Source organism: Perissodus microlepis, chromosome 3, assembly GCF_051167445.1.
Source record: "Perissodus microlepis isolate ML-2025 ecotype Zambia chromosome 3, ASM5116744v1, whole genome shotgun sequence".
Lineage (NCBI taxonomy): Eukaryota > Metazoa > Chordata > Actinopteri > Cichliformes > Cichlidae > Perissodus > Perissodus microlepis.
Genome location: NC_140463.1, coordinates 6,127,311 through 6,142,500, shown reverse-complemented (window position 1 = coordinate 6,142,500; position 15,190 = coordinate 6,127,311). Strand labels below are relative to the sequence as shown.

Here is a 15,190-nt window from a genome sequence, read left to right as displayed (position 1 = left end):
TAATTTTCCTTTAATTTTCTTATTTTTTGCTCTTGTACAGAATTCACCTGCTTGCTGCATACAATGCTACCACTGCACATCCACCTAATGTGTATATATATATATATATATATATATATATATATATATATATATATTCTTCTTCTCTCTCCCTTTTGCACAAGTCGAGGTCGTGTCAGGTTACATTTCACTGCATGTTGTACTTGTATAACTATGCATGTGACGAATAAAGAATCTTGAATCTTGAATCGTTAGATGCTGGACTCTTAAAACATGGTGGAGGGAAAGTAATGTTGAGCACCGACTGTTTTTTTTAGTAACACAAAGCAAGTAAAGCAGGGGTGCACCACAGGTTTAGCTGCATCTTGCCACCGCCTTCAAGCTCGACTCAAGTTTGCTTCTGTGAAAAAAGACTCTTTATTGTTCTCTACTCAGAGCCTGCACGTGAGTCCGTTCAGTCCTGTTGTGACAAGGTGGGACACCCAAGTTGATCAGGTCTCAGAGTAGAGGCCTGACAAAGTGCAATCCAATAACATGACAAAAACAGTCATCCTGAGCACCCGACCTAACCCCCACATCTTTCCCGCCTCCACTGCCACCATGGGCCCCTTTTACATTTCTGTCTGCCCCCTCATATATGCCTGTCTAGAATCGGCCGAGAACATGAATCACTTGTGATGATTAGAAACTTGATAGAATTTCAAATCTAGTTTGGGGAGTCATTCAGTGAGAAACAGTGAAATGATTTTCCATGTGAAAAGGTGGACAGCAGAAACAGAAAGAAACAGTGAGAACTAAAAGAGAAACAAAGAGCTTTGGAACAACGAGGCAGCAGGAGGACAGCTGCAGTTTAACAGCTTCAACTCACTGACAGGAAACAACATTAGAAATATCATCATCCTCAACTCATCTGCTGCACTGACACTGACACCTTCAACGGCAACACCTTCACTTTATCATAAGTGTGAATATATGGAAACATCCTGTGAGTGAAAGTGTGTGTGAAGGTGTGTATGTGTGTGTTAGTATCAGGATCAGAGAACGACAGCTTTCCTCTGTTCCAGTCCAGATTCACTCTGATCCTCTGGAGCTTCTTCTCTACTGAGAGATCAGTTTTAGCTGATGGTGAGCATGCTAAATATTTACCTTCAAAGAACCTTATTCTCCATAAGCCAGGCTGTATGTTTCCCTTCCTCTGCACAGACTCTGCTAACACACACAGTCCCCACCCTGTACTGTCTCCAACCTCGACATCCCAGCTGTGACTCCCTGAGTTAAAGCCCTCAGAGCCCAGGACAGAGCAGAACAAATCAAACCTCTCTGGATTATCAGGAAGCTGCTGCCTCTCTCCTCCTCGTCTCACACTGGTCAGATCTTCAGACAGGATGAGTTCTGGATGAGCAGTGTTTGGGTCCAGAATGAGAGGAGTGTAGGAGACCATGTCCTTCATGTTGTTCCAGATGTTGAAGGTCAGGTTGCCCAGGTGTTTGGCCTGGTCTATCAGAGCTCCTGAGGGCAGCTGTGGATCATCCAGCAGGGGGCAGCGCTGGACTCTTTCCATTGCAGCCTTGTAGTTGTGCAGGAATGAGACGTCTTCAGCTCTCAGCTCCTCCTCTGTGGCTCTGACTGTGTCTGAAAGAGCTGCTATCTCTCTGCTCAGAGCCTCCATCTTCTCCTTCATCATCCCACTCTTCTGCTCCTCTTCCTCCCTCAGTGCAGCCAGTCTGGCCTCCTCTTCCTCTGCTAGAAACTGGTGAAGCTTCTTAAACTGCTCCTTAATCTGCCTCTCTGTGTGTCGGGCCTGGACCTTAATGTGTTCTGCTGTTTGATCAAACTTCACTTGAACTTCTTCACAAACCTTTAACTTCTTCTTTAAGGGCTCCAGAGTTTCCTGAAGTTCCTTCTTGTGTTGTTGTGCAGCTTCATCGATGGGTCTGAATCTGTGATTGGTGTGTTTTTCTGAGTCTCTGCAGACGACACACACTGGCTGCTGATGGTCCAGACAGAAGAGTTTGAGTTTCTCAGAGTGCAGACTGCAGAGAGCCTCTGAAGCTCTCTGATCTCTCTCCTGTAAGAACGACTCACACAGGTTCTTTAAAGCTCGGTTTAAAGGTGGATCATATACTGATATTTCCTTACAAACTGGACACTCACGCTCCCTTTTTTTTCTCCACCATCTCTTCAGACAGTCTTTACAGAAGCTGTGGCTACATGACAGAAGAACAGGATCTCTGAAGACCTGCTGACAGACCGGACAGCAGAGATCCTCCTCTGATCTGGAAGCCATTGAGTCTGTGAGTGAAGCTGAAAACAGCAGACAGGAAGTACAGTCAGTCCTGGCTCCCCTCCCTCCTCTACCACCTTCACTGAAACTTCCTTTGAGTCGTGTTTTTGCTCAAACTCACATTCAGTGTGTGGAGCGTCAGCAGCTTGAAGCAGCAGTGTTGGAGTTTTCCACTTTTCTCTCCTGTAGCTGGACTCACTCAGAGGAAGCTGCTAGTTTGGTTCTCAGTTATAACAACCAATGTTCCTGTAACTCAGGGTGTGTTTCAGTCCAAAGTTCAGACATCAGCCTGCCAGAAGCTGTAAAAGTTAGTGATAAACAGCTTTTATATCATGTCACTTTCACAGGTCAGTGCATGAAAGCACTGACGGAGCTGTTTACGGTCTTTTACACTTTTCCAATGATCTCTTTAGTTTCTGTTTTCCTCCACGCTGTAAATTTGTAATATTTGTTTGTGGTTTTATAAAAATCTTAAATAGTACCGAAATGAGTGTGTGAACAGTGCAAAATATGCATGCTATAGTTTGAGTTGGTTCATCTGCTCTGGTTGTGCAAAAGTCACTCCATAACACTGAGTTTAGCGTTGTGTTATTGACACTGATTCATCAGATTTCAGTAGCTGTTTCTCTCCTGTCCTGTACACTTTGTGCATGTTTGTGGATTTTTTTCCTGTTTTTTAAAACACAATTTTCACCCTTTTGCATATTTTCTTGTTTCTGTTATTTACTAAGAAATCTTTCTGAGAAAAACAAATACTTCAGAGCTTTTTCCAAATTTCAGGAAGTGCAAATGTCATGTGATCCAAAAGACAAATCTGCACTGACAGGAAACACTGAGCTGATTGAGAAAAATGTGCCAACAAGGCCAGATGTTCAGCAGTTGTACCGCTGCATAACTTCAGCCCCACAGTAGCATCGACCATGGAGCCAACATCTGAGAAACAAAGCAGCATGCTGAACATCTGAACCACAGCAGGAAGTGTGACTCTTTGTAGACCTGTGGACAGGAAACACACAGCAGGTCCTGATCAGTAACAGGGTCCAAATACAAACATTTGTTCATCAGCATCTGTATATATGAGCACACAGAGAGCTCAGCTGGACACACACTTCAGTCCTCCATCAAACACAAAACACCTACACACTGTTTCCACCAGCTGCAGCACAGTCCAGTCTTTACAGTGAGAGATGCAGGAAGTTTAAGAGGAAGAGAAAAAGAAACAACGGATAGAAGAACCAGCAGCAGCTCACACAGTTACCACAACCACACACAGTCCTCTGAGAGCAGCGTGGCCTCCATCTTTGAAACACACAACTTCAGAGTGAAAATCAAACCCACAAACTAACTGATTGATTAATAATTGATTGATTTTCAGATATAATGTGAGATTGGGCGTGCTCAGGGTGGTGTGGCTGTAAACTTGGGAACATATAGAATAGAACAACCACTTTATTGTCATTTGGAATGTACATCAGTGAGTGCACATCAGAATTCAATTTTGGTGAGTTTTTTTTGCCATTGAACTGAACAATATAAATAGTAAATAAATGTAAAGGTAAGACAAGAATAACAAATATGTACACATAAGAATATAACAAAAAATTGTCTATATACATAGTATATACATAAAAAAGATAAAACCTGTACAAAATATTAGGAAAATATATTAGACGGCAGTAACAGCAGCAGAAAGTATGAAATTGCACTGCCCTACAAATACAGTTATGTGCCTTGCACATAAATGTGGGGTGGGGGTGCAACTTAGAGAGGTGTGTGTTATGAAGAGTTCAAGAGTCTGATGTCATGGGGAATCAAACTCGCAGAATCTGGTTGTCCATGACTTGATGCTGCAAAAACTCTTTTCTAGAGGGCAGCAGGGAGAACAGTGCATGGTAGGGGTGGGTGGAGTCTTTGAGGATGTTGCTGGTCAGCACAATCTCAATGGTACCTCGGTAGAAAGTAGAGAGGAAAGGAAGGGGAATGTGCTCTCTCATCATCCGGCACAGGAAGCGCAGACGGCGCTGAGCTCGTTTAACTAATTATGCTGTATTAAGTGACCAGTCTAGGCTGTCAGTTTTCTGATGCCGTTGACTACCTCCACAGCACTGATGTCACTGATCACTGGGGAATGACTGGAGCTGTTTTGTCCTGAAGTCGATGATCATCTCCTTGGTCTACTTAACGTTCAGGATCAGATTGTTAACACTGCACCAGTTAACCAATCGCTTCACCTCCTCTTTGTAGGTCAGGTCATTGTTGTCCCTAACGAGACTCACCACTGTTGTGTCATCTGCATACTTGATGATGTGATTAGAAACAGATGCATGGCAGATGCAGCCCTGAGGAGAGCCAAGCAAGATGGAGCTGGAGATGCTGTTTCTCACTTGTACTGACTGAGGTCAGTTGGTGCTCATACTCGGGGGGGGTCAGTTTCCTCACCTGCTGACGGGGGTTGAGTGCATTGAATGCTGAGCTAAAGTCAAAAAACAAAACAGCATCTGTATGTTACTGTTCTGTTCTTCTCCTGATGTGCCGAGCTCAGGTGGAGAGCAGATGAAATGGCGTCCTCTGTAAAGTGGTCAAAGGAAAGTGGTTTGGCTGGTAAGCAAACTGGAATGAGTCAAGTATGGGAGAAGTGAGGATATGATTTAGTCCTTTACCAGTCTATTAATCACTTCATCATTATGGGGAGGCAGTCATTAAAACACATGAAAGTGGGCACTGGGATGATGGTGGCAGACTTAAAATCTGATGCTCCAGTGAGGTGTTAAAGATCCGTACGGTTGTGTACCAGCTGGTTAGCACACTGCCTGAGTACCAGTTCTTGAATGTTGTCCGAGTCTGCTGTTTTTCACACATTCACTCTTTTCAGACATCTGCTATATTGAGAGTCAGTGTTTTCTAATTCTGCTGAAGACTGGCTTTAATTGTAGGGTGTTATCTGTTGCAAATTTGCAGAAATATCTTTGTTGAGGAGGTGTGGGTTATTTTCACTCAGTGGAGGAGCAGTCATGTAATCTGTTATCACCTGACTCCCCTACCACGTGCACATGGTGTTACTAGGGTCACAGCAGGGCCATGCAGAAATGTTTGAAGGAGCGAGTGCTCAAAGTTAAAAAGCGGCACATAGAGCCAGGCTGAATAACAGCCAGATCCTTTTATTTAGCAAATATATGATTAATAGTTAAATGTTACTGTTGAGGGGCACAGGCAGGACTCCACATGCAGACACACATAAAAAAAAAAAATGCCTCAAAATTGCCTTTCTTCTGTGCACGTGTCTGCACAGAAGAAACTGAATCTTTCCAGCGTGGGCACTCTTTTTTGTTTTTATAGCACAGTTGACGTTTGCTCTCATTCTGGGGAAAAAAATTTTTAATGTCAGTTTGATTGAAGTCTCCATCTAAAATAAAAAATTACCTCTGGATGTGTGGCTTGCAACTCAGTGATGGTCTGGTAAAGAACACTCGAGGCCTTCCTCATGTTTGCATTGGTAGCATGTACACAACCAGGATGATTGTGCTGGTAAATTCAATATGCAGGGAAAACCATCTGCATTTAACAGTGAGCAGCTCTATGTTAGGATAGCAATGAACTGAGACCTGTGTTATTACACCATCTGTTGTTATTATAAATACATGGAAATACAAAGGATTTACCACTAAGATCTTGACTCCTAACCAAAATGTTATTACCACCTGCAGACAAACAGCATCATCGGGTATGGTCAGAACCATGGCACAGCAGTCTCACAACTCCTGTTTTGACGTAAGGTCGAACTTTAGATGGTCCAGTTTATTTTCTAAAGAATGGACATTAGCGAGCAGGATCAATTGGAGCAGTGTTCTACGGGGATTAGCATTTAGCTTAGCTGTTAGCCCGCCCCTACAGCCCCTCTTATGCTTCCTGTTGCACCATTTCTGTCTCGTCCTATGTCGATTTGTATGGAGAGGGAGTGACACTGCTCCCTTGGCCACAGGCTGTAGCAGTCCAAAGAGACGTAGCCGATTCCAAATCTAATGCTTTAGAACTGGTCAATGTTTATAATTCCAATAGGAACTGGCGATCTCACACAACTGCTCGTACCTTCAGCCTGATTTTTTCAGTCACCGCCCACAGCTCATGCAATCACAACATGAGCAGCAACAAGACTTTAAATGTATCTCGGGACTGGGTCTGCGACCCAGTGTTTTGTGTGCTTTAGTTTTATTCTTTGATTACTGTTATTTTCGCAGAGTTTCCTGGTTTATTTTGAAAGTCTTGTGTGTCGCTGGTTGTATCCCAAATTAGGGGCTGCATCCTTCGGAGGACCCGGCCTTCGCGGTTCTTTGAAGACCAAGAAGGCCAGAAGTGTAAGGCTTTTGAAATGGGACAGTCTAGCCTCCGTTCAGGTTGCCTAGCAACCATGATACTAACCGCTGGAAATGTTTCATACAGCTTTGTTTGACAGAAATGAAGGAGACATTTTTTTTGTTCATCTGTTTGTTTTTATATGAGCTTTATTTGATTTGTTGAGTATCTGAGGCTGAGACCACGGGACTGTAAAAACATGATTGTTGGGTTTCATGTCTTCACTGAACTGTCATTTTAAGATTAGCCAGTAAATAATTAGCTAATCTTGTTCATGAGACTAAAGTCATCTCACTTCGGTAATGTAAATATAATATGGCCAATATTACAATTAGTATTATATTAATGATTATCAGTTATTACAGCAGTGAACTTGAACTCCGTGTCAAATACTGAGCTTCAGTAAAGACTCAAGTTGCAGTTATTTATATTTCCTATCACCTTAAATCTTCAAAGACAATTATCTTTGACAATGTATATATAGATGTTGTCACGGTTCTGGATCATTCTGATCCAGCATTTTCAGTTTCTTATGTTTTTGGTATTCTTCTGTATTATAATTTATGTTGTGATTCTTTAGCTATCCTGCCTGTGTTGATTACTATTATTCTATGTTCCAGCTTATTCTGGTTTAGGGTTTAGTTCTTAGGTTTTGTTCTTATGCCCTCATGTTTAGTTCTGTGCTTAGTCTTTCTTGCCTCTGTGTTCCCTCTGTGCAAGTCCACGTTTCTTAGTCTGTGTCTTTGTGAATTGTTTCCTGTTTTATTTTGAAGGATTATGTCTTATGTCAGTGTAGCTGTGTCCCAAAACGTCGGCTGCATCCTTCGAAGGACCCGGCCTTCGCGGTCTACGTGGGCCGGGTCCTTCGAAGACCGAGAAGGCCGGAAGTGCAAGGTTCTGAAATTGGACGGTCTAGCCTTCAGATTTGCGTCACCGCTGTCTTGGTGGAGTTTAATAAACTCGGCCGTCTGCTCCTTGCTATCTAAAATATAACAGGACACTGGCGTAAATTCTCGACCGTCTCACACTTCTGTTTAATCAGTTTTCTGTTTAACGTTTATTCAGCTGTGTGAAAATCCCGGAGGAACCCACCCAATGGATTAATAAAGTTTTATTTAATCTAATAATCTAATAACTTTGATCTCAGCCAAACCGATTTACTCCAGAACAAATAAAACACCGAAAAAAGGCAAACAATTACATTTTTATGGTATCCGAGTGACTTATATCATGTTTAACCTGAGTAGCGAAAGAGCGGGGGTCTGAAAACGATGAAGCCGGGAGTCCGCTGCTCTCGCCGCTGGAGTGACCATTGAACCCCCCGGCTTGCTATCGAGCGGGTGGGTAACAGACATCTCCGAAAACGTCGGCACACTTTTGCAAATATACGATGTCTTGATAAACCAAGCAGATATTTGTAATTTACACAGCTACTTTCTCGCCTGAAAATATGTTAAAAGTTTATTTTGTGACCCAGAAAGATTAATAAGACTAATTTTAAAACTTAGTAGCGGCCGCCATTGTTGGCAGCTGAAATTTGGCTGGGCCGCGCTATGAATTCTGGGATATGGTGGGCCACGAAGGACACACCCGACCCATCCTTCAAATTCGGGGAAATGAAGGACGTATTTTCGGATACATTTGGAGCAATTCCTTGTGTCACTCTGTGAGTAAGGACATTATGTCATTGCAACATGCATAAGTGCAACAATAACATGTTTTTCATATATCTTTTAGCATGTCAACTATAAGCTGAAAAATTTTAAGGTAAAAAAAAACAAAAAAGTTTTAGCTCTTTATCTTCATCAGTGACGTACAGCAATGCATTTTTGTATCTGTTACAGTTTATTTTCCTACAGGTGTGACATTTGGCCCAATCCCAAGTCAACCCTAAGATTTAAGAGTTGGTTTCTTCTTTCATGCTTATTTAAGTTTAGTTTTTTTCTTGTGTTTCATGGTTGCCCTGGTTAACCTGTGGTTAACATCACAGCACTATAAACTGTGAGTAATGCAGTCAAAGTCTGCAGACATACAGACTCACAGAAAATATTCAAGAGAATTTTGTGAGACTACAGGCTCATCCAGTTTCACTCTGGGACAGCCTTCATGTCTGAGCAGGGACATTGGGATTGGACTTTTTACTGTCATCTATAAAACATTATATATTAAACACAATTCTAGTATAAAGCATAACTGCAACATGCGTGTAACATACTTCCCAACACCAGTATAACTAAACATGGATAAGTTTCTCTGGAGTTTTCAGTCAGGTCTCTTTTCTCAACCTTCCTCTTTCCACTACAGATGCTCTTTTTTAGATTGTAGAAATCACATTCAGGCTTTTTACATTTGTATACCTCTGATTTTAACAGCAACCTCAAACTTACAGAGAGAAAAAAACAAGGAAACAAAAAACTTTAGCGTCAAAAATTGTTACGTTCATGGATCTGTAACAATGTTACCTGATTTATTACCTGTAAAAACCATCAAAGTACTCATTCATTTACTAATAGAAAAATAGTCCTTATTTTCATGACTTCATTCCAGCCAAGCTAATGAGACAAACAAAATTGTCAGTGTGGGCAAGATGTAAATGTTCTATAGTCAAATAATGTTATTAAATAAGAAAAGGAGCTACACAAGGCAAAAAAAAGCTCCTGATAAACCTGGATTCTTCCATATTTTTTTTAAATACGTATCTCTTGCTTTGTGTTACTTTTTGTATACCTGCCTAGAAGGATGTATCATTTTCAACCAAATAGCTGTTTTATTACTTGTAACACACGAAAACATGAAATAAAAAAACAGAACACATAAAAACCCTTTAAAATATAAAGAGACACTGCAAAACAAAACAAGAGACTAGAGCCTATCAGGAAAACTAGTGAGTGGACCTCACGTTATAGTTATAGTTATAGTTATTAACTTCACACATGAAGTGGTTCAGTCCAGTCAGACTTCAGTTTTGCAGTCACCGTCCCCATCCTGCTTCTTCATCTGGTCGTCACGGTAACTCTGGACTTTCCTCCAACGAATCCTGAAGTCTGTCAGTCCTTCTGACAGCATGAGGCCTGACAGCTGGACAAAACGTGCAGATTATGAAAACCATGAAGCATAGTTTGAACTTGTGTCAAGTTTGTGTGACTGAACTGCTGACCTGCTGTGAAACCTGCTGCTGGATCTCTGTGCTGTGCATGTCTGCCTCTGACTGAAACTTCATTTTCAGCACTGTTTGCTTTGTCACTGCTAAAAATGAACCACATATAAAACATAAACATTAGTATTTTACATGATGACAGGATTTTACAGTGTTTGCATTCTGGACCTCACCTGTGAAACAGAAAACATAGTTACTGCTTGTACAAAAGTCATCATCCCAGTTCCCTGACATTAAATTAAATGCTCCACAGTATTGGTTTGAAAGGTAGTTATCAGGCACAGAAGACCTCCAGTTAGTGAATGTGGAGGTTGTGTTGTCAGACCAGAAGGCCCAGGGATCCCTGTAGAGACCAATCCATACATACTGAACCCCTGATCCATTCAAAGTGAGCGTGATGTTGGATTTCTCCTCTTTGCTTCTTATACTGGTCAGGTCTGTGTGGTATGTCCTGCAGTACGACTGAGCCGCTGACCAGGAGCGGCTCTCCTGCACTAAGATGTAACTTGTATTTTGGGCTGTAAAAGATTAAAAGAAACAAAGAATTTTTAAAACATGTTATGAATCTCATGAAATTTTAGGGTAACTATGGCAACAAATCTTTTTTCCTACCATTGTAACACAGAAAAGGGTAAGAATCTCGACAGGGTCTATCATTCATCTGTGTTTGTCCCTGAAGAGCCACACAGTATTCCTTTGCATTTACACAGTCTGGTTGGCCGTTAGCCCAGATCAAAAACTCATGTGTACTGCCAACATAAAAAAGTTTTTCCTCCATGGACCACTTCCAGCTGTAACGATCATCATAGAGCCCTAACCAAGACAAGGCATTAATCCTTGGCGACATTGAGAGAAGCAGTTGGTTGATGTTGCTGTTGTAGATGGTGACCAAGTCAGTGAAGTGTTCTCTGCAGTAACTCTGAGCTTTGGTCCAGGTCATTTTCTGGTTCACAAAGTGGTATTCTCTGGAGTGGGGAGGAAGAGTGGAAAGTCCTCCTGAGAAAAATAAAACAGGTTTTATTGTGGAAACTGGGCTCTTAGACAAACCACTGAAAAAGACTGAAAAATAAAAAACATTCAAATAGTTATACTACATGAAGGTTTACCAGAAGCAGGAAGTTGCCACGTATAAATCATTTGTTATAATATTTACTATAATAGGACTTAGTATTGCAACATTAGAACGTAACTTAAAAGGAATGCCTACAAAAGAGTCACTTTATCTCTTAACTAAGTATGAAATCTTTGTAAACTATATCACTTTTTTCCTTATTTTTCAACATTTGCTTGATTAACATTTACTTGAAACAAAACCATAAACAGTCATTTAATGTTTCACAGTAAGAAATCCCAATAGTCCATGTTTGTCAGTCCTTGTGTGTACCTGAGACACACAAAAACTTGTGTGTCTTAGGTACCGTAGTGAAATCAGTGAGCTGACTTAGAGAAGCAGCTGAGTTAGCTTACCGGTGTATTTGCTTATTAAGTGTTAGCTACTAGTTCCGCTTAGAATTGGTTTTCTGGCATGTCAATAAAATGACTTGGAAAATATAGAAATCTAAAGAATATTAGTATATTTACTGTGATACTGATAATACTGGTAATGGTCAACAGTTTATGGCCGGTGTTCCTTGGCTTTAAGTTAGACTTTGCTCCCACCCACTCACTTTTCAAAAAGTAAACAACTGCAAATGAGTGACCCTCCACATGTGACAGGAAATTACCTTACTAGATGGATTTTTATAAGACAGAATGCATTTAAATAATTAAAAAGCTAAATAAATGTCAGTTGACTCTTGCTGTTGGTGCAGACCTTTTTTAATGCTTGAGTAAATTCATCATTTTGTAATAAATTGTTTTAAAAATGTTTATGTAATTTTTCAAAAGAGAAAAACCCAACAAAAACTATTTGGTTTTGAATGTGATAAAAGACAAGGACATTTTACTTTTACTCCATTGACTTTTCTCAGAAAGACAAAAGTCTTTTATGTTTGTGGTCAAATTGTCCCCACAAATCTAAACCTTCCAAAAACGACCGCGGTATATTTGAAATAAATAAATGATATTTTTAGGTAGCAGGTACTTAATATGCAAAACAATGGAAGTTAATACAAATAATACGTTAAAATAACTCAAATGAAAGACAATGTAAATGAACTTGAATGAAGTTAAAACATTTTAATTAATTATCATCATCATTTTATTTATAAAGCACATTTATAACAACAGAGAGTTGACCAAAGTGCTGTACAAAGTAATAACTAAAAAGTGACATTAACATCAACAATGGGTAAGAAAAATAAATAATTGGTAACTCTCATGCAGTATCGAAATCCAAAGAGAAAAAATATGTTTTAAGATGGGATTTAAAAGAGTGACAGTTGGGGCCTTTCTAATGTGGAGAACCACAAAGGCCCGGTCTCCTCTGTGAACCCTTGATCGAAAGGCTCTCGAGGGCATAAAAAACTGCAAAAGGTCAGACAAATAGCCTGATCATTTAGCACTTTATAAGTCAAAAGTAAAATTTTAAATTTAATTCTAAAATGCACTGGAAGCAAATGAAGGGAGGCAAGCACCGGAGTAATATGTTGGTGTCTCTTCACATGAGTCAAAAGGCGGGCTGCAGTGTTTTATACAAGTTGGCGCTGTGTCAGACTGGACTGAGAGACACCAATGTATAGCGAATTACAGTAATCCAGATGAGACAGGACAAACGCATGGATTGCTTGTTCCAAGTTTTTAAAGGATAAAAATGATCTCACCTTGGATAGGAGCCTTAACTTAAAAAAGGACCACTGAACAACTGAGTGAATTTGTTTCTCAAATGTAAGTTTGTCATCTAAGAAAACCCCCAGTTGTTTTACGTGTGTTTTAACAGCAGATATTAAGTTACGTAAGTCCAAATCTGGGCCACTGAAGTTACAGCTTGGTCCAAAAATAATTACGTCAGTTTTATCCTCATTGAAGGTCAGAAAATTTGAAGCCATCCAGGTTTTGACTTCGTCAAGACATTTGAATAGCGATTCTGTGGGAGTGGAGGTGTTTAAAATTTGATCATAACTTGCTCCTGCTGAGAAAGTAGAAAAATCTCGAATAAAATCTTTGTTATATTTTGGGGGTCTCTTTATTATTCCAATGAGTGTTGGGCATGCGTTCCCCAATTCAAAAACAAGGATTTCGAAGCTTAAGTAGAAGTTTGTTGAAAGTTGTTTATATGTTAGCTTCTTCCTGAGGACAGCCGCAACTCCACCCCCCGTTTTCCCGTCCTCAGCAAAGTTAAATAATTGGAAGGTAAGAGTTCATAAAACAATTGAGCTCTCAGCCAAGTTTCCGTTAGGAGCGTAAGGTCCAAATAAATAAAAAAGTCCTTTAAAATAAAGGTTTTGTTAGCTAACAAATGAACGTTAGCAAGGCTAATCCTTAGTGAAGTCGAGGGCTTAGTAGTGGAAATAGGGGCCTAGCAAGGCTTCTCCAAGTTCTGGATGTTTACTCCTCTCCGATGATGTCGAGAGGTGATGAAGCCGCAGGCATGGGTTTTTTTCAGTAATCCCAGCGACAGGAACCAGACAGGGGTAGGTCATGGTCGGAGAGGTCCAGTGTTTGATGTAGCCAGATCTGGCCACATCACAGTATTGATCATTCCCGGGACATAAGAAGGCAGCCTTCAGTCTCACCAGTCGACTGCTTGGTCTTCCCCGGCGTCAGCAAAGCCTTGTTGATTGGGGTAGCTTCGAGGCAAAGCAGAGGCAGGCTGGGACAGGAAAACCGGGCAGAAACAGTGGAGGGAGAAATCTCTGCTTTCCATGATTGCATTAAGGTTCAGTTGTTAAACAGGGGAATCTTAAATCCAAAAGTGTTTGGCGGTCATAGACATACAGAGAGTTAGCATCTTTTAGGACAAATAAAACAAAAAATATCACTCGAAGGGACAGAGTTAGACGGCTTGAACACTAGCACCATCTCGAAAAAATTAATTAAAACAATTTAATTTAGCAGCACTGTTTTTTCACAAGTTTACATAACTTAATTTATTTAATTCCATTACCAATGTATATACCTTCATTCTCTGCAACATATCAGCCAGTTCTTTCCCTTTACAGTCATAGTCCCTATATTTAAAATCCTTACTCTCACACACCATACTGCCTTTACCTCTCTCTATTTACACACCTTCCCTTGTTCTCCTCCTTTGTTTAAGACCAGCAGTTTGTAATGGAACCATCAACAGCACTGGTGTTGGTACCATTCCTTATGTAACTCTCACCGTTTTATCTGGGCTTGGGACCGACACTAGGAAAACACTGGCTTGTTGTTAGTAACAGCAATAATAAGAATAAGGCAGAAAATAAGTGAAGAAAAAAAAATCTTATTTATTCCCAAAGTTGGGGAATTATGTTGTATCAGCAGCCAAAACATTAAAAATAGAATGAATAGCTTTCATATAAATAGCTTCAATAAGTCATTCTATAAATCTTTTTTTTTTTTAATAAAAAGGAAGATAATTTAAAATTAATGCAGGTGTTGTGGTAGGAGTAGATAAAGATTTTCTAACTGTGCTTTTGGTTGATGTGTTAAAAAAAACTGTACATGTAATCTGATTACCCAAATGACATCAGTCAGTCTCTGTGTGTTTATAAGTTTCAGTTCAAATGTTTGCGATATTAATATCACTTACCTGAGAGCAGCAGGATGAGCAATAAACAGGTTTCTTCCATTCTTTGCTTCTGTATAACAAATATAGTGATCATGATCAATATTGTACCATAATTATTATCAAAGATGTTTATTTAAGGTTTCTTATCTCCAGTCTAAGTTGCTTAGTATATAGTTTATATACATATACAAAATAAATATATCCAATTATTTTTGAATTTTTTCAAATCCATTGTGTCTTTAAAAAATGTTTTAAATAATCATTAATAGGTTTTAGAATAATGTTTAGAATATAAACATAAACAAGAATTTAAATTTAGCATTAATGATGCATATCTTACCTGACAGCTTATGTTCTCCTCTGTTGACTGAAGCTGACTTTTAATAAGGTCTTTGTTTGTTCTTTTCATATATTTTACTGTCAAATGAGGAAACCAGAAGGGAGTGACCTCTCTGTAGAAACACACTTTTATCTAAACTATTATTGTATGTTCTGGGCTTTGATCAAATGCAAAACCAGTTTACTGATTATAACTTTTCCTTCTCTAATTGGAGATTTTGCAAAAAAAATTGCTGAATATGGAAATGTTCCAATTTAAAGCTTCACACAGAATACTGTACATGTAAATGTTTGATATCTTCAAGCTGCCCTATCTGTAATTTTCAGAAAGTTAACAAGTGGACATGTTCTATAAAACCTTTGAGGCAACAGGTTTTCTGAGTCTATACAGTCATTAAATGTTTTT

General features: G+C 39.7%; 2 protein-coding genes across 2 annotated transcripts; both read right to left on the bottom strand.

Moving 5' to 3' along the window:
• Positions 1–671: 671 nt before the first annotated feature.
• LOC146389592 (nuclear factor 7, brain-like) lies at positions 672–2,502 on the bottom strand. The gene has a single exon (XM_084922942.1). It carries the CDS (start codon positions 2,285–2,287, stop codon positions 902–904), a length of 1,386 nt encoding a protein of 461 aa, XP_084779068.1. The 5' UTR covers positions 2,288–2,502; the 3' UTR covers positions 672–901.
• Positions 2,503–8,416: 5,914 nt separating this feature from the next.
• LOC146389591 (putative C-type lectin domain family 20 member A) lies at positions 8,417–14,594 on the bottom strand. The gene is made up of 5 exons (XM_084922943.1): positions 14,467–14,594; positions 10,404–10,787; positions 9,965–10,309; positions 9,792–9,880; positions 8,417–9,712 (listed from the first exon to the last, which is right to left on the bottom strand). The coding sequence occupies exons 1-5, from the start codon at positions 14,537–14,539 to the stop codon at positions 9,587–9,589; spliced, it is 1,017 nt and encodes a 338-aa protein (XP_084779069.1). The 5' UTR covers positions 14,540–14,594; the 3' UTR covers positions 8,417–9,586.
• Between the last annotated feature and the right edge of the window lie 596 nt (positions 14,595–15,190).